The 23,914-nt window shown below is 47.5% G+C and overlaps 1 protein-coding gene and 1 long non-coding RNA gene across 3 annotated transcripts in view; one reads left to right on the forward strand and one right to left on the reverse strand.

The window, feature by feature from the left end:
• Positions 1–23,914, reverse strand: part of GLI3 (GLI family zinc finger 3) — a 269,723-nt gene that overhangs the window by 183,638 nt on the left and 62,171 nt on the right. Inside the window, exon 2 of one of the 2 annotated variants that reach the window (XM_072791650.1) lies at positions 18,988–19,318. The exons of the other annotated variant lie outside the window; for it this stretch is intronic. Coding sequence (XP_072647751.1) covers positions 18,988–19,114 — 127 coding nt within the window. The 5' untranslated portion in view covers positions 19,115–19,318. The remainder of the gene's footprint in view (positions 1–18,987; positions 19,319–23,914) is intronic. 2 annotated transcript variants of the gene reach the window in all.
• Positions 19,237–23,324, forward strand: LOC140613162 (uncharacterized). The gene is made up of 3 exons (XR_012014323.1): positions 19,237–19,575; positions 21,630–22,139; positions 22,498–23,324. It is a non-coding gene; the product is annotated as an uncharacterized lncRNA (long non-coding RNA).

A 23,914-nucleotide genomic window follows, 5' to 3' on the forward strand; every position in this document is an offset into this window, starting at 1 on the left:
TTCAAGCCGCTCTCTCCAGCAGAAGGGTCAGGCGGCTAATCATTAAATCAAACTAATGTCACCCTATCACAATCAGCCCGAGCGAAGGAGGGTTTATTATTTCAGTTTATGCTAAATAAACGGTTTTACAAATGGTCCCCAAGCAAGGTCAACAGCAGCTTCAATTACAAGAGAAACTTAACAAGACTTGCTATAAACCAAGTACTCCGTATTGACTTAAGCACAAGCTCGGCTGCACATATTGCCACTAGCAGGGCTGTACAGGAATGCATATTGTAAAATAAAGGCCGGGGTGGGGGGGTGGGGGGTGGAGGGGTGGGGGTAGGGGGTGCTTCTTTCTTTGCCAGAATTTGCGACTGCACAGCGACTCCTCATTCACCTGTCTCCAACCAGCTAGCCGCTCAGCTCAATTCACCCCACACAAAGGCTGGAGCCCAGACCTCAATGGACCGAGTGAAACATGTTCAAAACTAGGCTCTCTATTGTGACTGAATTTCTTAACATCTTTTCAAAAAGCGGAGAATGCCTTGAGGCTAAAGGAAGAAACAGGCTAATGGTGAATTGGGAATTCTGAGCAAATTTCAGAGCCCTTTCCTCCTAGCTTTTGAGGTTGAAAGCAAGCTCTTTCCTTTCAAGTTTCAAAGTCCTTTTTCCTCCCGCAGTGTCACAGAAGGATTTGAAAAGAAGGTAATTGTGCTCGCAGTCTCCCTGATCAGAGCTTACGTCCTATTTCTGGTATTTCGGAATACTTCTTGCAATAATAGTGCATATAGCTCAATCCCTTAACCGGCCTGCACTCTGCAATTGCTCATTAAATGAACAATTGCGAGTATAAAATGCCTTTTATGTTCGAGGTCTGGATATAAGATAAGCATTCTAGGACTCTAAATTTGGTTTACTAAGGAAACTCTCCATCATTAAATTACAAAACTGAAGTCAGAATATCAGGCTTTCCCAGAAAAGTGGCACTCAGATTTCGGGTGAGCCAAAAGGAGAGGTGGATGGGGGTTTTTTGGGGGGGTGGGGGGAGGAGGCAACAAAATGTTAAGGAGTGACAAAAAAAAAAAAAAATCCCAGATACTCAGATTTCTAGCCGAACGGGCTTCTAACAAGAGAATAATATTTCCATGTTTAAGAAGGTCTGAGTTGGTGAGACCTCACTATTTCCATACTGAATGATATAATAAAGTCATCTTCAAATGGATTAAAACATAGGTGTGAGGCTCGGTCAATATGCAGATGACTATGCCCGACCCCTCCCAAGCAGACTCGGCCCCCTCTCCCGAGGCAGAGAGAGAGAGAACCTTGGGCGCCCCGGAAGGCGATCATCTCTCCATCTCCCTGGATCCTCACCACAACCAATGCTGCAGCAGGACGAGGTGCGGGGTCCGGAAGGAGGCTGCCTGGCTCTGATCTGGGAACCAGCAAGGCAGGGATGGGAGAAGAGCCCCGACCGCACGGCCCGGTTCCCGGGAGGGGAGGCCTATTTGTGGGCAGGTTTGGGGAATGATACCTGGGGTCTGTGCGCTCTCCCAGCCTCCACCTCCACCACCGCCACCACCGCCACCACCACCAGAAGAGGACAAAGAAGTAACTACAGGTTTACGCACAGTTTCAAAACTCTGATACTCCCCCATCAAGTTTCGATGACTATAACCCACTCCTGGGAAACGCCCAGAGGGGGGCCCAAATGCCAAATCAACGGTGAGACATCTGATCTCAGGGGGCTCGGGACCATGGAACATGCTAGTCGCACGGGCGTGAGGCACACACATGCCCTCCGCCGGGCCGCACCCCCAACCCCTCGCGTGCCGAGGCTCAGCCAGTGGCTTCCGTGCGGAACTGCAGTGTCCAGTGTGCTTCCACGAGCCGGGGGCCCCACCTTCCCACTCTGAGCCCGGTGATCTGCTTTCCTCCCAGAAAACTGCCTGGCTGTGTTTGGAAAGAGCATTATTTCATTTGTTTTTCCTACGATGCATTTGTTGCATCTTGTGAGCTTTATTTCTTTGGTTCTTTGCATGTCGATGGCCTTTGAGTAAAAACCAGTGGGCCCCAGGTCCTCGCCTTCCTGTTTCAGAATCCTCCCCATGACTCAGACCAAAGAGAGATCAGAAATGAAAAAGAGAAGAGGCTAAGTAGATCCATAAGCATCGTTGAATTACGTTCCCGTAGGTTTTAGAAACACAACCTCGCCTCTTCCCACCTGGACAGCAGTTATGGCTCAGCCAGGGGGGCTGTTCCCTAGAACGTCTGGAGCTTGGCTTCCAAAGGCAGGGAGCAAACAATGCCTTCTCTAAGAACATTTCCAATGCCCCTGGGGTCAGACATCGCCCTTGTGCAGCTACACATACATCTCCCATTGACAATGACTGATGACACAGGGAGTGGCCCAGATGGATCAGGAGGGAGCGCTTGGCTTTGTCTGCAACCTTTAAACTGACTGCAGGGCCTTGCAAGACGAGACCAGCAGCAGGATTTGAAGCTCTGGAGAGACTCCAAAGGCAACCCTCCCCCGGAGGTTGGGGGGTAGCTCTCTCTTCCTGCTTTCATCAAGCAGGAGGTCCCAGGTGGAAGGAGAGAAAGCAGAAAATGCTGTCCATCAGAGGCGCACAAGGACCTCCACTGTTTGAACGCTTCTAGAGTTCTTTTGCCAAAGAACGAAATCTGGTCTAGACTCTCCAACATCCCAGAGGCCCATCAGCAAGAACTTCTACCGCCAGGCTAATGCCTCCCCTCCTTCCCCACTGCGCGGCTCACAGAGCTCCACGCAACTTCCAAAGGGACGCCTGGGACAGAAGAGAGTGGGCAGGGGAGGCAAGAGGACACTTCTGATCAAGTCAGAGGCAAACCTGGCTATGACCGTGGGCCCCACTGCAGCCCCGCGCAGCCAGCAGCTGCCTGCCTTCCCCAAGATCACGCAACCAGGGCTCCTGGCCCACCTGGGAAATCAGGAGCCAGTACCATGAGGAGCTTGCCTGAGGCCTCACCAGGCGTGCCCTGTGGCCCACAGGGTCTCCGCTCCCTCCCCGCCGTGCCTCTGAACCCTCGCAAATCCAAGGTCTGGAGCCATGCTCACCCTTGCTCCTGGGCGCGGGTGACAGCGACAGCCAAGGGCTCCTGTGACTTGGCCAACACTGCCTGATGCGCTGGGGCAGTTAGGTCCAAACCCAAACCCAACAGCACTCACCAACTCTGACACTTCCAGACAGAAAGCACTAGGCAAGTCCCACCTACACGGTGGAAGAGAAAATAAAGCAGATGACACAGGACACCGAGGGCCCCTGCAGGGCCTCCTGTAAGAGAGAGGAGATCTTCCCTAGCTTCCACAAGCTTCTGAAGACCCTTCCTCGAATTAAGAAGCCTGAAATGTCAGGAAGCTTCTTCTATTAGCCTGCTATTAGTTGCCAGTTGCTGCTTACACAGAGTGAGTTAATTACCTACATCAAAGGCAGTATAATAAATTCTCAGGAGGGCCAATTTTTTTCCCCTTCTACTTAATAGCGCATTTATGCCGATCTGGTGAGTAACAGTCTCACGGATGTTTAGGTACTAGAGATTGTTTGAGAACTTGGTTTTCGCCTTTCGGAAGCAAAGTTAGAGTCTCTCTCTTTCTCACTCTGCGCAAACAGACGTGAGCAGTGGAGATTCCATAACAAGACCCACGACCAACAGTTTAGCAAAAACAATGAGGTGCCTGTTCACGAGGCCAGAGTGTGCAGGCTGCTGCTGCCCTCTGATGAGACAGGTCCCATCACTCTGGAGATCCACCCCAGGCCGCCCAGCCGCCGGACTACCGGGTGCCTAGTCTTCCGTTAAGGGCATGCAGGAATATTCCAGCAGCACTTTGGCACGGTGGCTTCCAGGTTTGCACCCCTCCTCCCCCTCAAGATCAAAGTCCCATTCCCTAACCTTTCCACCATTTTTTTTTTTAAATTGCAAGAATGAACACAAACTTAACTGGCTTCATCTGGTGTGTTTATGTTGCATGGTTTTTGTTTTTAGAAGACTGCATAATGAGAAAGCCTGAGCATATGGCGGTATTATATTTTTAATAAAATTTTAAAGACCATGCTTTCTCCATTGCAGAAATCAGACCCTCCTGGAGAGCACATTTAAATATCAAGAGAATATCATTATTGTACCGAAATGAGCTAGAGGCTCCAACTCTGTGACAAGATTAGGGCAGGGGAGCCGGGCTCACCTTTGCTGACTTAGCCTCTGGGCAAGGCCAGGTGGGGCTGGGTCAGGTTTCTACAAGAGAAGCTCCCTCTAGCCACCACCCACTTCGACCTCAGCTATGAAATGTGCATTTGAGAAACCCAAATCAATCTTCACTATTTTACCCCATGAGATTGCCTACCCAGCCTGCTTTTACTTAGCTCCAAAAGTCTGCAACTATGCACAACATTTTCAAGTAATAGCTCAGATACGGTCTGTGAATGAAGAAGGAAGGGCCACAGAACCTGATCTCCCCAGAGCACATCTTCATGGTCACAGCCAACACAGGATGCTCTGCTACCCACTCCCCACATCAGGTGTGCAGGGTGGACACCAACCACCCATCATCCCCCACAGTGAGACTGGGAAGCAAGGCACAGGTCAGACCTTTCTCCTGGCAACTGTTCCATATTTCCAGGCACATTCAGGAGAACCTAAGGTTGGTTGGTTGGTTGGTTGGTTGGTTGGTTGGTTGGTTGAAGAAGTCCTGGTAAAAGTGATTTAGGAAACAAAAGACCAGATTTATCTAACTTTTCTAAAATACAAGTAATTTTGTTTTCGCTCATTCTTCCTATCAATCTCTTTTCTCAAAAGCCTGCCACCTTAAATACATTAACCATGTACCAATTAATGACCTCTAACATTTACTAACTATGGGGTGAGAAGGACTTCACCTGTCTCTCTTCCTCGTCACTGTAACTTGATTGTATCATCATTATGCTCATTTGCCAGATGAGAAAACTGTGTGGCACCCGGACACTCACTCACTCGGGTCACACAGCTGGCTCTCAGGCAGACCGCAGAGCCCAGGGAGTAAGGACGCCAAAGCCCACACCTAAATATTTGGCTGTTGGACCTCCTGACTCAGTGAGATAAAGATAAATTTAATTTGAATTTCGTCCAAAGTTCAAGTTTGCCTAAGTGTACAAACTTCACCACCACCCAGCTCTACTGCCATAGGATGAAAAGAGCCATAGAAAAGCCCTAGCCTAAAAAAAAAAAAGAAAAGAAAAGACCTAAACTGATGAACATGGCTGCCCTCCCATAAAATTTTATTTATAGGCAATGAAATCTGAGTTTTTGTATCATTTTCACATATCACATTTAAAATCTAACAAATCATTCTTAGCTCATGGGCTGTACAAAAATAGGTAGCATACTGGATTTGGCCACAGTGGAGGCTCGGTATGACCCTAGAGGACTGTACATATTTCCGACATAAAACTTACACTCCGAAAACAAATGGGAACATTTCAGTAAAAGCAATAGTAGTGAGCGTTAGGAGGGACACAGAGAAATAATTATCTTCTCATATGGCTAAAATATTTCTATAATTGGCTAGACGTATCAAATGATTCCACTTTCAGAATGTACCTTAAGGAAGAAATTAGCAAAGACAACCAACCATTTACATTCAAGGATGTTCATCATAGTTATTTATAAGGAAAACTGGTTAACTAAATAAATGTCCGTTATTTTGTATGATGGAATATTATGTCATTTTAAAGAGAGTACATTCAAGGATTTTTAAAAAACACAGAACTGTACTGAGTACCAAGGACTGTGCTGAGGTCTCCATGCCAGTCCTATGAGGTGCAATTGTGATCCTCATTGTATACATACAAAAACAAAGGCACATGTGTCCAAGAAAACACAGCTGGAAAACGACAGAGCCTGTTAGAATCCAGAGTCTGCTCACCCACTAGACTACCCTGCTTCCAAAGTTCTAGAGGAAGGTGAGAGGAAGAAGAAATATATAATTATTCCTATACAAAATTCCTGAAGTTAAAAAAAAACCCTTAAAGGAAATGTGCCAAAATAGCACAAAAATATTTCTATGAATTATTTTTTACTTTATGTTTCTATATTTCCCAATCATTTTCGAGTGCAGAGATAGTTGGTTTATTTTACCTTTACTTTTAATTCTATCATAAGTACTACCTTTACAATAAACCTCCAGTGGAGTCCAAATTAAGCTCACGTAGACTGAAAAATTATCCCACAAATTTATCTCCTAAAATCTGGTCTCAAACTATTTATTCCACCTCTTAAAATTCATGTGCCTGGCAGGCTTTTCTTATACTTATTAATAACTCTTTATACCGATACTGGGCTGGCTGTACAGCGATTTAAATAAACTTGTTTATTTAAAATGACTTTTTTAAAGATTAATCTATTTAGTAGTAATTTATTTATTTAGTGGTGAAAAAACACAATTTATTTCGTAGTAATCTCTACACCAACGTGGGCTCGAACTCATGACCCTGAGATCAAGAGTTGCAAACTCCATCAACCGAGCCAGCCAGGCACTCTGAAAATCATATGAGGATCTCTACACAAGTGCCTTCCAAACAACAGCAAATGCTCTAACCTCCCTCCCTGCCAAACTTGGTAACTCACCTTTCACCAGGCCATCCCAGAGAGGTAGAGAAGGGAAACCGCGTTACCAAGGATCATTACTGCCATGGGTCTTGCTCACATTTACTGAGCACTTACTAAAAGCCAGGCTGTGTGGAGGGTGCTCCCTCCGTCTACGTGAATCTGATTGAATGCTCCTAGGCCAACCAGATATGCAGTATCCATCACCCTAGTTATTCAGGTAAACATCCTGAGGCTTAGCAAGTTTAAGCAACCTGCTTGGAGTCATACTTCAGGTAAGTGGCCAAATCGGCATGACTCTCACCTACTACAAAGGCCTGGTTACCCCTACAGAGTCTCTGAAAGCTCTCAGCAAGCTGCTTTGCTCCCGATCTTTCTAGATGTATGTGGGAAGATTATCATCATTGCTAAAATTATTCTCCCTCTTCCTATAAAAGTTATCAGGAAAAGCCACTTCAGACTGTAGTCAAGTGACCTATTACCTGTCCAGAGTTTCCGGGTTCTGAATAGCTAGCTAATCTGCAAAGGAATTCTTAATACTGTCCTTCTGCGGGATTGTGTTGCAGGCGTGGATGCAAGAAGCAATCTGCGTACTTGGTTTGTGTTCAAGTTAACAACAGCTCCAACAGTTAAAGCCGTACATAGTTTATGGAAAGGGGCATATGTCCAATAGTTAAAGAAGCATATGGTTTATAGAGAAAGGGGGAAAACTTGCGCTTGGAAGCAGCTTTGCTTGGATTATTTACCAACAAATGAAAGGCCCTTCATGCCGCCCCAGAGCATACTCCCCTCCCACAGGCTGGAAAGGAATGCTGAATGAGTCCATAAAATCAGAGTCACACTAAGCAGAGACCTTCTCCCCAGCGAAAGATGATTATCGAATTATAGCAAATTTAAGAAAGTTTTCTCTCTCTTTCTTTTTTAATCAAGAACAAGACCAGGCTACTTCTTAAAATGCACTATTAGGAATTGTAACTGTTCCTAAAAGTGCCAGATAGATTTCCATCCATGCAATATTAAAACTAACAAGCGTCTTTTCAATTTCTTTTAATGATGGGGTATGCAATAAAAATACAGCACTGCTTCATTTAGCCAACGGAGCTGAAGCAAAGAGAACCAAAATAAATAAATAATAAACTTACATGGGCCACTTACCAAAAATAAAATCATTTAACTCAACCTTTTACAGGAGGTGCATGCAGCATTTTGAAAGCAAAAATTCTCATAACACAAACCTCTCCACTTAAAAATCACTGCCAGGGGCTGGAACCAGGGCAGGATGTTATTTCTTTTTCAATTTATTTTTTTTTTTAATGCTTGGGTATTAATGACATCAACTGCCATGTCGTATAATAAGGCAGCGTGGTATAATAAAAAGAGTAAGAAACGTACGTCCCAGACTTGCCTGCAGCACTTCATCGGTGTGTGACCTAGGGTAACTGAAAAGATCTCAGACTGTCAGTTGCCTTACATAACAGGCCACTAATAAAACTTGCCCCTCTTACTTGATAGGGTTTTCTGAGGGTTAAATAGTATGTGAAAAACATCTATATAAACTAAGGCATTTATGAAGGCCAGGCACCACCACTAATCTCTTCATTATCTGTTTGATAATAACACAAAGCAGGGTGGCAGGCTGCAAGTGCCGCGGGCCAGGAGCGGGGAGGCTGAGTTCCCCAACTGCTTCCCCTTATATCCAATGATACATCACCAGTCTTACTCCACCAAACCACTGCAGGGGATGATGCAGAAAAGTGCTCCGGAACCCCCCAGGGAACAAGCCAGTGCACACTTTCCCCAGGAACTAGGCTAAACATCTGCAGCATTTCTGCTGTTTCAGAAAAAGATTCAAGGTAATGACCTGTAATTACAACTGATCATCTCTTTCACCCACGTCTTTGATGTATCTTGGGTCAGGCTCCTAACTCACATTCACAAAGCAGGCCTACTTGAAATTTGCGTTGAAAAGATACATCTCTTCTCTACTTGCTTTTCTAAGACGACTGAAGACACTTGAATCTTCCTCAGGAAACCATTTTTTTTTTTTTTTTTGTTTCTCCATAGACAATATTTACTAAAAAAGATCAAGCAAATTCCTTGAGGGTGATTGTTGGCAACCTACACCCGCTGCCTGTTTCTGTACACCCTGTGGGCTAACGAGTATATTTTACAATCTTAAATGGCTGGAAAAATCAAAAAGAAGAAGAGTATTTTATGGCATGAAAAGTATGTGAAATTCAAATTTCAGTGTCCGCAAATACACAGCCAAGCTCATTAGTTTTCCTATCATCTCTGGCTGCTTTTGCATTACAGGAACAGAACGGAGTAGTGACAGAGACCAAATGGCCCATTCAAAATCCTGAAATTGGGAATGCCTGGGTGGCTCAGTGGTTGAGCGTCTGCCCAGGGGGTCCTGGGATCAAGTCTCATCAGGCTCCCTGCAGGGAGCCTGCTTCTCCCTCTGCCTGTGTCTCTGCCCCTCTCTGTGTGTCTCTCATGAATAAATAAATAAATAAAATCTTAAAAAAATCAAAAATTCCTGAAATTGTTAGTAGCTGGTCCTTAATGGAAAAAAAAATGTACCATCCCTTGGCTTACCTGTCTCAGGACATGTTAGAACACCCATCAGTGAAATGATGGAGCATTTCCCCGGGAAACATACAAAATAAGGCAACACCATTTTCAAAGAACGCGGTATTGAATTGACGCTTCCAAACCTTAAGATGACTCTGAGGTGGATACTAAGATCACCCCATTTTACAGATGAAGGAATCAGGTTTAGGGAAATGACCTTCCCCAAAGTCACAAGTCAGTAAGTTGGGGATGGTATCAGTTTCTGATGATTCTAACCCTGATCATTTATATGGTGGTGAATGAAGGATTCGGGTTTTTCTCATATACCAGAAGAGACAGAACATGTTTCCTATTTCCTCTCTCCGTGTGCTAAGTGCTGAGATACATAATGAATTTTAAACATAAAATCTGAGGGGTGTGTGATTAAGGGCTGGCCTTCTCATCCAGCATGGCATGTGTCCGGAGTTGTTTAGGCTTTGCTTTCTTTTTTAAAAAATAATCACAAAACAAACAAGCACACATTTTTGTGAAAAATGCCACACTCTCAGGGCGCACCTGGGTAGCTCAGTCAGTTAGGCATCCAACTCTTGATTTCAGCTCAGGTCATGATCCCAGGGTTGTGAGATCGAGCCGCACGCCCGGGCTCTGTGGTGTGCTCTCTCGCTTCTGGTGGGGGGTGGTGGAGAGGGCAGTGCCACACTCTCCTTGGAAATTGAAGGGGACACAGGCCATTTCTCACACCTCAAGCTCTGTAATGTGCCTTTTTTTCTAGTACAAGGAAACGCACTATCTGTTGAGCCAGATATATTCCCTCATGATCTGTTTTTGAAGGTAGGATCGTCCAGACCGCATGTACTTTTGCTAATAGGGATGGAGGAGGCTCATGCAAGAATCAAGTTGCAAGACTTCCAATTCCCACCAAATTGGGGAATCTCATGGCCAAATGAAGAAGCAAATGCAGTTGAGACTCCCAAAGGGTTGTTTCTGCCAGCTGTATGAAAAACTGGGCCCAGGGGTTTAGGTCTGGCTGAGTCAAAGAACATAAAGACACCCTGGCTCGGGCTGGCCGCTCTCCACTTGAGTCACAGAGACGCATCCATGTCAAGGTCCCCGTGTGCTCCTGCACAAAACCTGACCATCTGAGAGGCATAAAAACAGAAGGCTGCTGCCCTCATGGCTCCTAGGATTGTGGTTTTTCTCAACATGGAACCATCTGAGAAGTGCAGCCGTAGTGTTGGCTCAGTGGATACGTGGGCTGGAAGCTGGCATCGGGAGAAGGCTACCGGAAGGTGTTGAAGGTGGGTGCACAGACCAGGCTGACCTTCTTGGAGGAGGCCTGGGAAAGTCTTAGGTGAGTCTACTCAAATTCAGATTTTTCAGGAAAGCTGGTCAACCCCGGCCTAATCCTTCAGGGACACATTCAACTGAGTAACATACTATTAACGATTGCTCTGATGCTCCTAAACACTGCACCTTGGGTTCGAGGGCGTCTGCATAGTTCTGTTTGTTTGTTTTGTACTCTTCCCTCTTCTTTAATTCACATCTTGCTGACACAAGTGGAAATTCATATTTCTTGGCAGAAAAGCTTTAACTTTACTGCCAAGCCAGGCAGATAAAAATTCTTCCATCCTCATCTCATTGCCTGGAACCGTTCTACTCAAGTCTTCGGGAAGAGCTGGAGAAGACAGCAACCAAAACACATAACCCAGGCGATTTTATTGTGCCTGACAATTTTGTTAGTTCTACTGGGTCTCTTTAGTCTGTTCTGTAATTTATAGGGGGAAAAAAATTCCTAGGAAGGTCTAGCTAGCAAATGCAACAGCTCTCCCTATAAAATCAGTACATCTCAGCTCATTCAGCAGAACATTAGCAACCACTACAATTTCAATCCGGGCTCAGACACGGGTTGCCTCCCTTTGGCTCTTAGGTCGTGCAGCCTCACAAAGCGACAGTAAAGGAAGCTTGTCTTTATTTGTCTTCCTCCCTAGGCATTACTGGCTCTGGACTCCTGGGGAGGAGTGGTCCAGGAGAGGAAGAAGGAAACACTTTTTTATATTTCCACTTAATCTTCAAGTCTACAGCACAAACCTGTCTTTTCCGGTCCAATAACAGCATTTACCAATTACGGGTCTTCCATCCAAACACCGTTTCTGTGCAATATGGGCCTCTTTCTGTAACATTCAGGCTGCTGTCTTCCTTGCCAGGGGCTTCATAAATGACTCGGAGAAAAGCCGAGCTACACACCTGCACACCTGCCTTTCCTTTAGTTCTGTTCCTTCTTTTCCCCCACATTAAAGAGTGCTCTTCTAGTTCACCCCTGACCGCCACCCCCCTCCCAATGCTGGCAAGGAATGCTCATCCCCACCATCAGCTCGCCTCTTTCTTAGAGTCACCTCTCTCTGATTTGCCTTTTCTCAAGCCAAGTCTTTGCTGGGCCCAACACCGCCTCCACCAGATATACCATCTTTCTTCTGTATACATCAGAACCACCGAACAAATCCTAAGATCTCCCGACCACCAATGTCTTGATCTCTGTGGCTCCCACCTGATGCCTGAAGTTGTCTCTAGTGTTTCCAAGAAGTGTCATTTGGCCAATGTAATGGTTTCCTCGCAGGATTGATGCTTCAGCACTCTTGCAGGGGCTGCACAAGCAACCTTTGAGTTACTTGTCCTTTCTCTATCATTTTAAATTTGAATAGCTCCAAAATGCAAATACCCAGGCCACTGTAAATTCATTTACCCTTTTAACAGGTTTAATAGAAATAAACACTGAAAAACTCCTGTACACACCCCTACACCATGAAGTTTTGAAAGGTGGTATTTTAACATGGTTGGATATTCCGGTGTTTCAATCCACATACAGAATCTAAAAAGAGGTTTAGTTTTTTTTAAGTAATGAAGCTCCACATTCTAGGAGCAGTTTTTATTAGCGTAAGAGAAAGCAATTGTGCAAGGTGAGGAATTAAAACCTGTTCAACAGACTGTACTCTCCAGCGGGTAAAGCGAATCTGTCGAAAACCTTTTGCTTTAGAGTAACCCCACTATAGAAACCACAGAAACCACCAAAAGTTTTAGTGAAATACTTCTTTACCCAACATGAACTGTCTTGCTGTGTTGCTATTTGAAGGTTTTAGGAGTTAAAATAATTTGCAAAGGCATCTTTCATGGGGGCTAGGAGGCTTTTCATTGCTTTTTAAAATGTCCCCCTCAAAATACATACTCTCGAGACCCAACTATGGAGTCCTTTCTCCACATGAACACTGGAAAAAAAAAAAAAATGAGAAACCAAAAGTTACAGATTAGCTTAGCTTCCCTGATCCGGTTGTGAAGAGATAAATGTGCCACACAATTGCCACATGTCATTAAAAAAATGGTTCATTTTGGGGTCTCTTTCCCCACATGTACCACGGCTGCCCCTTGTTTTATCAAAAACTAGCTGCTGATGATACCACGTCCTGAACCTGTTTACCGCCCTGTCACACGACCACAGAAACGAACACCTAAACATCCCCTTAAAATCAAACAAGTGAACTCGGTCAAGTCACTAAACATCCCAACATTCTGAAACACTCAACCAAAGATATCAAAACCAGTGTTGCAAAGAAGCTTCAAAGCACAGAAAAAGAAAAAGAAAAAAATACACGCACAATACTGGCAATTGGGTTATCTTGTGAATCCTATAATCTCACACATTACGTCTTAATTCTGAACGCAAAGCAAACTCTTTGTGGCGTCTTGAAGACCGAAGCAGTCTTACAAGCTCCCATGATCCAATGAGCCTAAGAATCTTCTGGAAGCACCTGTGACTCCCCTGCTCACAAACCTTCCACAGCGCCCGGTGTCTACACAAGACCAACCCCAAGCTGCCTGGCCTACGTACAGTCTCTGAGCGTGAGGGAACCACCTTCAGCCTCCTTCCTCCACCGCCTCTGAGGCTACGCTGTCCCACCCAATGCCCACCAGGGCATCTCCTCAACCCTCTGTAACCACCTACGTATTTGTACACCTCGGCCACTAGAGCCACTAGAACGTGAGCTCCCTGAGGGCAGGGGCTGGATCGTGCTAGCTGCAGTAGCTCTTACACCAAGCAGACCACAGGCACCAGAGAATTCCTCTCTGGGAGGATCCGTAACTGAATGAAGATGCAATAGGACTAGCAGGTGCCATCCGGTTGGGATAGGGCAAGTCTGCTGCTGTGTTGTCTCCAAGGGAAGACAACCTGATCAGGATCAAGGCCCAGAGGAAAGGACTCTGGGGTGTCCGTGGGGGCCCCAGCAACGGAGCCCCAAGCAACAAGATGCCAGAAATGGAAGCACAGCTCTAAACAGGCGAGGGGTGGCAATGAAGGGAGAGAGGAGAGCAAATCACCTACGGCAGCATCTTGCCAGGGGTTGGGCCTGCCTCTTTATGCCCCTTTGACTGTGGCCAGATTACCGATTAAGAACAGCTTGTTGCTATTCAACAATTTAAGGCTGGTGTCCTTTGATGGCAGATAAAACGTCTAAGGACACCAAAGCAATGAGAGTGAAAACAAGCCAGCAGACAAAGGGCGAGTGAAGTGGACACACACTGCTCTTCCGCAGACTTCCTCTCTCCCAACAGTGGTGTCTCATCCGTTCCGTAGGTGGAGATTTTTCCTGTGTTCACGACTCACTTCATGGGAGTTACTGTGGAGATTAAAATTTAGCCCGTATATATGAGAGGCGCACAAAGTGATTCATAGTTTACAGATACCCATAAAATTGGAAATGCACCAACAAACACTTGGCTCTCCTTGACATCCTGAATTGTCAGGTTAGACATGTTTGCAGAAGGTATTGATGAGTTTTAAAGAGATACACACACAATCGATGGATTAAAGAATAACAATTTAAGAAATAAGCCTTTTTGCTAACACACAGAGAAAAGGGGGCAGTGGCGGGGGTGGGGGGGGTGGGGAGGAAGGTAACTGCCAATTCCCTGCAAGGGTAGGGCATTTTTATGTAGCACATGGATTTTTTTTTTTAAACTCTATCTTTCATCTTCTCTCTGGTGAGGACTGCATTTGCCACAGGCTGATAAGTGAATGTGGCAGGACTTCAAAACTCATGTCAGCCAAAGAATCTAGAGACAGAGAGGAAAAAAAATCAGACATAAAGCTGGTAAAAGGCAGCTATAAATTTTTTTAATGCCTTTTATTTAATTCTACCAGAAGATCACACAGCAATGTGATCTAGATTTGGTACATCTCTCCAACTCGACTCACGCACGCACATGGCCTAAATCCCATTCCTTACCCCAAAGATGTGGTTTTCATTAAACTAGTAAACCCAGGAAAGTTGCTTGTAAGACCAATGTGTTAATAAACTGTTTCCTCTGAAGACAGTTTGAACCTTCAGTTCACGAGGGGAATCGAGAACTGATGAAGGAAACAACAGGACGTAAGACGTAACTCTTCATGTAAAGATGAGAGCCCAGCCTGAAGCCGACAGCCATTATCTACAATTTAAATCAGTCCTCTGTGACCTGTGAAGAGGACTCCATCACTCTCATCCTGACTAAAAAGTAAGTCCATGAAAAGACAAAGCAAGAGCACTGGGCAAGTGAGCTCACACCGCTCTCGACTTTGCTCAAGAGATGGAGGCGGAGGGGACAGGAGGAGGATGTGGGCACAGGAGGCCGGTTAGGACGTCGTCTAACACCAGGGTTACCAAGGCATCCGCCTGAGGATTGACAACAGCAGCATCTGTAACCGAAACTCCGAAACTGCCACATGCCCATCAGCGGTAGGAAGGAGTCCCGGACTGTGGCGTCTTCACGCACAAGGGAAGGCCGCAGAGCAAGGTGCACACCCACCACTGCACAAGGCACGGATGCATCCCGTAAACATGATGCAGAGCAAGGCGGGAGAAGCGAGCCACAAACACCCGAGACATAAAAACAGCCACATCTCCTCTAGACCGGGTCAAAGTCGGGAGCAGGGTGTTCAAAGGGCTTATGACAGTGTGGTTCTGGGGTTTGGCGTTGGCTTCACAAATACGTTTGGTCTGGGAAAGTCTACAACATGTGCACTTTCCTACATGCATGCTTCCTTCAGGAGGGAGCAGAGTCAGTCCTCGAAACTTCTAGACCATTCCTAAACACCCTCTTCTTCGGATTCAGCTCCCGTGCTCCCCATTCCCAAGCATATAGCATGCTCACAACTGTGTGTTTCAGGTAGTTTAATACAAATAGATCCAAACTTGCACCATATAAGGAAGTGTGACTCGACAGACAAAAACAAAACAAAACAAAAACAAAACTCCCTAACTGGCAGGAGTGGGGCGGGGGGTTGAACAGGCAGTTCACTGAGGAAGAAATTCAAATGCACCAGAAGAAAAGAAGACATAGTTTTTAACTTCATTACATAATGAAGGAAGTGAACGCTGAAACCCACATCGGTTTTTTCGTTTGTTTGGCCTTGAGACCAAATTAGGAAGTGTTGGTAAAAGCTGAGTAAAGGACAAAACACGACTGCCCGCAGGGTAGAAGCAGTACCTCGGGCACACTCACATTTCTGTCCACCAGTTCGGTGACCTGTATGGCAAGTCTTTAAGGTGTATACCAGATGGCCCGACACCCCCTTTGGCCGGAAGTACCCAGGGGAGTCCCATAGACTCCACGCAAAGACTTAGCTTCAAGGAGGCTTAATGAAACATTCCGTGCAACAGAGGAATGACCTCCTAAATGACCAACCACAGGAGACCCATAACATCCACGAAGCAGAGAGAAGACAGAGGCGGGGGACGAGGGAGGACACGCAGACCTAAATGGTAGCGGCGGTGGTTACCTCTGCGCAGCCGATTATGAGTGGTCCTTATTCTCTTCCACTTGCTGCATTTTCTAACATTTTTTCTCAACTTAAAAAGTCTGCAAAGAATATTTAATTGGACACCGGGGTGGCTCAGTGGTTGAGCACCTGCCCCTGGCTCAGGGTGTGATCCTTGGTCTCGGGATCGAGTCCGGCATCGGGCTCCCTGCATGGAGCCTGCTTCTCCCTCTGCCTGTGTCTCTGCCTCTCTCTCTGTGTCTCTCATGAATAAATAAAATCTTTGAAAAAAAAAGAATATTTAATTTAGGGATAGATATGTCTTTTCAGAGGTCTGTCAAGCTCAGCCATCATCTACGTCTTACATGGAACGCGCCTTGGCTCTTTAAGAGAGCTCTTGGTCTTTGTGAAACAGGAGTTAGTGGTAAATACGAGCAGTGCCAGAGCCCTCACCGCAATGCCACAATCAAGTATTTGCTTGAGCATTTTGTTCCCCCTTTCCTGAATCCCCCTCAGGGCCGGGAAGGAGGTATTACACACTCTTTGAGCTCAGGCCCAGTTTAACCCTGATTTCCCAGACAAAATGCAACCTGCGAGGATTCATGCGTCTCTCTCCTCCCTGCAGCAAACACCCAGCTGACTCAGCGCAGCGCTATTTATTAATCATTCTACGTGCAATCACACTGTTCTAGAAAAAGGGCAATGTCTTCCACTGCGAGCTCACACCGTTTCCCAGCTCTTCTGACCATCTAGGGCTCTAGGCACTGCATTGCCAGGTCACTCCGTCCAGCTTCTCACCTGAGCTTTGAGCGGCGTTAGGATTCAAAAGCAGCCTTGATTGCAGAATTTTCAAAGATTGCTCAGAACTCTGGAGGAGATGGGATTTCATGGCCTTTTCTATCATCTAAGTAATTGTATCACAGGTTTCACTAAATGGTACGTGTTTGCCTTCTGTAAGTGAAAACTTCAGGAATCTGAAAATCTTTTCCCAGGAGGAGAACTGAGAAGGAGATAATGAGTTGAAGTACGTAAGGAAGGAATTAGACGGGAGAGTGTCCAACTCCACCGTAGAGCTGTCACTACATTGAGGCAATGTGAAGATATACAAGTGCAGAAAAAAAGACTAGAAGGAAATGTGCTAAAATGTTAATTTTCACTCATCCGTGATAGTGGAATAATAAGGGGGAATTTCAGTTTCTTGTGCTATATTTTTCAATATTTCCTACATTGATTAAGTGCTGCCTTGTTTTTTTTGTTTTTTGGGTTTTGTTTTTTTTTTTAATTTATTTACTCATGAGAGACGCACAGAGAGAGAGGCAGAGACACAGGCAGAAGGAGAATCAGGCTCCATGCAGGGAGCCCGATGTGGGACTTGATCCCAGATCCTGGGATCACGACCTGAACCGAAGGCAGCCACCCAACCGCTGAGCCACCCAGGCGTCCCAAATACTGCCTTGTTATTAGAAAATCATAATCGAATGCTACAGAACACAGAAAGTGCAGTAAGACAGAAAGAACAAAGGCTGAGCAGCAAGGGTCCTGGGATTCAGGGCTTCTCCCAACACTCAAGCTCATGGTTTCCAGCACCTCCTTCCACGGGTCTTCCTTCCAAAGTATGCCAAAGCTCAACACCTAAGTCCCCTGAAGATCCCCTTACTCACTGCAGAAAACATTTGACATTTATTTATTATCTAAAAGGGGGTTTGATAAAGGAAAAATAAAGGAAAGACCCAAGAGCTTATTTTATCTGTTTCTACTAGGAATTCTCTCCTACATTTTAATGGTGTTTTGTTGAGGGGAAGGAGGTCTCTCTCTCTCTCTCTCTCTCTCTCTCTCTCTATTTTTACCCACAAAAGCTAAACAGAGCGTACCCTCACACTGACTCAAAGAATAAGATAATGTGAACAACTCCAAAACGAGGCAGGGGATTCACACATGCTGCTCGAGTCCCAACGCCTCATTTCAGCTGGATCCCTAGGAGCCTTCACTGCCCGACCACAGGCCTGTGGGAGAGGAGACGGAGAACAGCCGTGAACAGTCACCACGGAGGATCCCAGCATTGAAAGGTTTGCACAACGGCCTTTCTATCAACCAGCAGAATTAGACGGTCAGATGAAAAAGTGTAGACATTCAGTGGGCTATAAGGATGAAATAGTCTCAAAATCATCCTCAGCACCACCTCCCTTGGTCACAGCGTATCCGGAGGCCCTGTAGCTGGGTCGTGCACACGGCAGTGGAGCCAACAACGCTCAGACATCCCAGCTACCCCGGTCCACCCTCTGACCTGGGCTCTAACACACTGCCGGGGAGTAGGGGAAGAGCCTTCAGCAGCGGAGCTAAGATTTTTCCCTGAAGTAAAGTTAACACCCAGTTCCCCACCTACCATTAGCACCTCGTATTTAACAGGACACTTGAAGAGCTTTGCATTCACCATCTATCTAACACTGCTATGCAGCAACTTTGCGAGCTATGAAGGTTACTCCACATTTACAACTGTGGAAACTGAGGCTCAAAGAGATAAAGCACCTTATTCAAAATCCCATGGGAACAGCAGTCAGGGCAAGACAGACAACCGATCAGGATGGCTGGCCAAGGAGTGTGGCCCTCCTACCAGCAGCACTCGGGCAGCACCCGGCCCTTTGGAGGGGGGACCGCTGTCAGCCCCTTAGCGCTGGTCCCCTATCTTCCTGCCAAGTCAAGCTGTCACGACGATGGTTATGCTTTCAATTTGTATCCTGCCACAGGTAGATGAATGGTAGGTGCTTCTGCAACTCGTGGAGCCTGGCTCATCTTGGGGGATGGAGCCCCCGTGAGCACCGGGCTGGGTGAGCCGAGCCATCCCTGACAGACACATGGACAAGAACTGTTGTGAAGAACCAAGTGAATAGCTTAACACCCTCCCTCTGAGCGCTCTCCTCCCTCGTGTCTTCCCTCATATCCCACGTGACTTGAAGATACTTTCTTCTAAGGCCAGAGTCTGGCTCTCATTTCTGAGAAGGAATTTTTTTTTAAACCCATGTTAGTATTACCTTGACAATCTCTAGGATGCAGCCATGGAATGACTAGATCTGTGGTCCTGCACGGAGCTGGGTAACAGGTTGGCAGTCTATACCTAGTAGAATATTCTCCCATCATTTTTCTTCGGTCTTTTCCCATTCTTCACTAGCCAAAAAGGACCTGTCAGAAGACCGACTAGAACATTCCAAACCAGGTTCCTCTCCTCAGCACAGTCTTTTCTGAGTCACGGACTCCCGCAAAGCAGAAAGAACCTTGGGGAATTCCGTAGGCACTCTATCAACCCGCCTCCAGCCAACGAGCGGCCTTGAGAAGCATCTGCGTTCACTCCCAAGTGGAAGTGACCTGGGGCAGACAGGAAGAAAAGTAAAAGTTGTCAGAACCTGAGAACAAAAGCAAAGCTTGTCCACGTCGGTTCTTAGAACTTTCTAGGTTTGGTCATTATATGCCGGACACACACGTAACCACTGCCACGTGGGCTTTTGTTTGTTTCTGAGACGTGCTGAGGGATCACAGAAGTATCTGGCCAACTCTACAAACTATCCTAATTTTTATATTTCCTCCAAAGGACATAAAGGGCAACGTAGAGCAGATTCCTGACGGTATGTGACTGAACAAATGATTTAATGTAGGATGGTTTCATGTATTCTACAGGATAAAAGCTGCACCAACGTGCACAAGGCATTTATAGTTAGAATATAATCAAACAACAGGGGCACCTGGGTGGCTCAGGGCTTGAGCATCTGCCTTTGGCTCAGGTCCTGATCCTGGGGTCCTGGGATCGAGTCCCACCTCGGGCTCCCTGCTCAGCGAGGAGCCTGCTTCCCCCTCCTTCTGCCCCTCTATCTCCACTCCTGCTCTGTCTCTCGCTTTCTCGCTTTCCAGTGAATTAAAAAATCTTTTAGACAATATAATAAAAATATATTAACTTTCTAATTGTTCATAAATTTCAGACGGCAATTTTACCCCACGGACCATCAATTCAGGGTGGCCGGCGGGCCGTCTCCTGTTCCTATCTGGGCCACTGGTTTTCCTGGCTGACTGAGTCCCAGCCAGGCGGGTCAGCCCCCGCGCCCCCCATAACACACACTTCGTGGGACGGCCCCTGCCTGCGAGCGGGATGGGGGGCTGACCCTCACCCTCTGGTTTTCGGACCTGCCTCCTGGGGCCTCCGCCTCGCGGGCTAGCCAGGCCGCGCCGGGGGTCCAGCGGCTCTGCCCCCACCCACCGGTCGCCCAGGCCCCCCGGGCCTGCATCACCCCCAACCCGCTTGCCCACTTCCTGCGCCCGAACACCTGGAGCTCTGGGTTGTTCTCCAGCCGGTGGAGCGAGGCCAGGCCGCCCGGGCTCACGGTGGCCCTTGGCTGACCTGCGGACGCGGGAAGCGCGCCTCGCTCACGCACCCTCATGCACACACACTCATGCACACACTCACACACACACTCACACATGCACACACTCTCTTCATCGTCCCTCCTGCTCCTTCTGGAGGCCGTGCTCGCAGCTGCCCTCGGGGTCACGGCGGCGTCTGTGGCGGACGCACTGGCCGAGGCGCTGAGGCCTGGCTGCTCACGTCAGGCCTGACCCCCTGACCCCCTGACCCCGGGCGGTGCTGGACGTCCGGCCTGTACCCCCGCGGGGCTCCCCTTGCGAGTCCTCAGGGGACCCTGAGGCCGCCCCATCAGGAGCACCCCGCGTGGGCCCCATCAGCCTCCCCCGTGTCTGGAACCCTCGGCCATACGTGTGGGGGCTGCCATGGAGTGGTGATGCCGGCCTGAACGGGGCGCACGGGCCAGGGCCCCCCCAGGTGCTCGCCTTCCGCGCCCCGTCCTCTGTGGGAGCTGAGGAAACCAACAGCACCGCTTTGGGCCTCAGTGTGAAACACGAGGTGACAGCAGCTCCCCTTCGGAAACTTCGGGGTGCAGGAAGCGAGGTTTGGTCTAGCAACTTCTCTGGAGAAGCCAACACCGTGGGGGCGAAGTCTGTTCCAATTTGCCTCCAAACATGAGTAACGACACAGCAGCAGCAAGAGCGACTGAACGTCAAGACCCTCCACAGCTCTGATTTCCTCAGCTCCTCACCACAGCCCTATGGATTCCCAGTTAGCCAACGGGAAAACCAAAGCTCAGAGAGGGTAAAAAACGTCCCCCAAGGTCACAAAGCAGAGGCAGAAACAAAGCCTGGGCCTAGGGAATCCCCAGCACACGGACTCAACCCTGGACAGCACAAGCCCCGGCACCACTGTCACTTGAGGCAGGTCTGAGCTTGTCCCCTGAGCTCAGGGTCGCACAGAGGATGAAGGAGGAGGATGGTGACATGGGCAAGCCAGCACGATCATCTGAATCGAGTATGGTGACCAACCAGTGTCAGCTGTCCCAACCAGCCTGTCATGATATCCCACCTCAGTGGGATTTAACATGCACTCAAACCAACTCAGTGGGATTTAACATGCACTCAAACCCCATTGCTTGTACCCTACATGTGCTGGGGTTGACCCAGTGATGTCCTCAGAGACTCCTCCAGATGCCAGGGAGGGAGCTGGGTTCCAAGCAGAGGGACACCGAATGCCCCCTCCACCGCTTTGTCCCAGGTTCTGACAAATCCTGTTCAGACCCGGGACAACTCTCTGCCTCCCCCTCCCTCTCTCCCTCTCCAGGTGCTTGGCCCGGCTTGGCCCCACAACCTCCTCATTCAGTCGTAAGAAACAGAACAAGATGTGAATTCACGCAAACAGATGCCCAAAGTTAGCTGTGCAAACAGGAGCCTCCCAGCGCCGGGCTGAACTCAGCTGGGACAGCCTGCCTCCTCACCCTTCAAGTGTCTAAGACAACCTGCTTCTTTAGCCCTAGGCTACTGAGAAAAATGAAAGGTCCCAAACTTAATTTGGCGAGGATTTCCTCCAAGGCACCACTTCCCGAATCTTCAACGAGTTGCAGTGCTCCAGTCTGGGCTGGACTTGAAGGCGGCTTATTGATCGCCCGGGCTGCAGCCCAGCTCCTCGGCTCCACTGCCCGGAGGGGGCTGGGATCGGGGGCCCAGGAAGAGCGGGGGCCCTGCCCTCCCCTGGGCACCTGTAAAACCCTTCTCTGAATTTCAAGGCGATGGCCAAGCTGTTCTCCAGAAAGCACACACCAGACTAAAATAAAGGACCAGACGCAAGCCAGAAGTAAGTGGTGCATGGGACCAAGAAGGGGGGTAACTGCATTCATTCCTGCCTAACTCACCCCCTTACTGAGCCCTGCCTGTGTGCACAGGGCGCTGTGCCAGGTGCTCATGGGACCATCTCCATCCCTCCCTCTGGGAGCCTACGGGCAGGCCCCGTTACAGGTCTGTACTCTAGTGGGGGTGAGGGCAGGCTGGCTGGGGGGTGGTCAGCAAAGGCCTCGGGGGACTCTCATACTGAATAATGGGAAATATCCCGAGATGCCAGCATTGGAGGGGGAGAAAAGTGTGGGGTGAATGGTAGCAGAGGAGGTCGGTGCATTCGAAGAACAAAAATGTACAGGCCACTATTGTGATTTCAGACAGAGAGGAAGATCTCATCCTGATGGGCCTTTTGGAAGCCAGGGGCACTGGAAGTGAAAAGACTAACATGGGGGCAAAATAAGGCCAGGTCCATTACCACCACCAGTTTGCAGGCGAGGAGACCCAAGTGCCAAGAGGCAAAGAACACGTGCGGTAGTGGCAGCAGGGGGAACGTGAGCTCCTTCCGACACCAGGACCCAAGCCTTTGATCCAGCTCCACTTTTCTGAGGCTTTAGAATGTAGACATTTAAACAAAGCAAAAAAGAATTTGCAATGGGAAAAAGACCGTCTCTTCAACAAATGCTGTTGTCAAAACCAGACAGCCACATGCAAAAGACTGAAATTGGACCACTTTCTTACACCGTACACAAAAATAAACTCAAAATGGATTAAAAACCTAAATGTGAAACCTGAAACCATAAAAATCCTAGAAGAGAACACAGCCAGTCATGTCTCTGACATCCGTAGGAGGAACATTTTTCTAGATAGGTCTCCTGAGGCAAGGGAAATAAGAGCAAAAATAAACTACTGGGACTGCATCAACATAAAAAGCTCTGCACAGTGAAGGAAGCAATCAACAAAACTCAAAGGTAACCTAGGGAATGGGAGACAGATCTGAAAAAGGGTTAGTATCCAAAATATATAAAGAACTTATACAGACCAACACCCAAAAAACAACCCAATTTAAAAATGGGCAGAAGGGATCCCTGGGTGGCACAGCGGTTTGGCGCCTGTCTTTGGCCCAGGGCGCGATCCTGGAGACCCGGGATCGAATCCCACGTCGGGCTCCTGGTGCATAGAGCCTGCTTCTCCCTCTGCCTATGTCTCTGCCTCTCTCGCTCTCTCTCTGTGACTATCATAAATAAATAAAAATAAAAAAAAATAAAAAAATAAATATTTAAAAAATAAATAAATAAATAAAAATTAAAAAATAAAAAATAAAAAATAAAAATGGGCAGAAGAAACAAGCATTTCTCCAATGAAGACATCCAGATGGCCAACAGACACTTGAAAAGATGCGCAACATCACTCATCATCAGGGAAATACAAACCAAAACTACACAATGAGACATCACCTCACACCCGTCAGAATGGCTAAAATTAACACCACAAGAAACACAGGTGTAGTCGAGATTGTGGAGAAAGGGGAGCCCTCTTGCACTGCTGGTGGGAATGCAAAGTGGTGCAGCCACTCTGGAAAACAGTGTGGAGGCTCCTCAAAAAGTTAAAAACAGAGCTCCCCCATAATCTAGCAATCTCGCTCCGGGGTATTTGTCCAAAGAATATAAAAACACTCATTCAAAGGGATACACACACACATACACACACACCCCATGTTTATAGCAGCATTACCTACAACAGCCAAATTATGGAAGCAACCCCAGTGTCCACGGCTAGATTAATGGACAAGGAAGA

The sequence above is a fragment of the Canis lupus genome, chromosome 21, assembly GCF_048164855.1.
Source record: "Canis lupus baileyi chromosome 21, mCanLup2.hap1, whole genome shotgun sequence".
Lineage (NCBI taxonomy): Eukaryota > Metazoa > Chordata > Mammalia > Carnivora > Canidae > Canis > Canis lupus.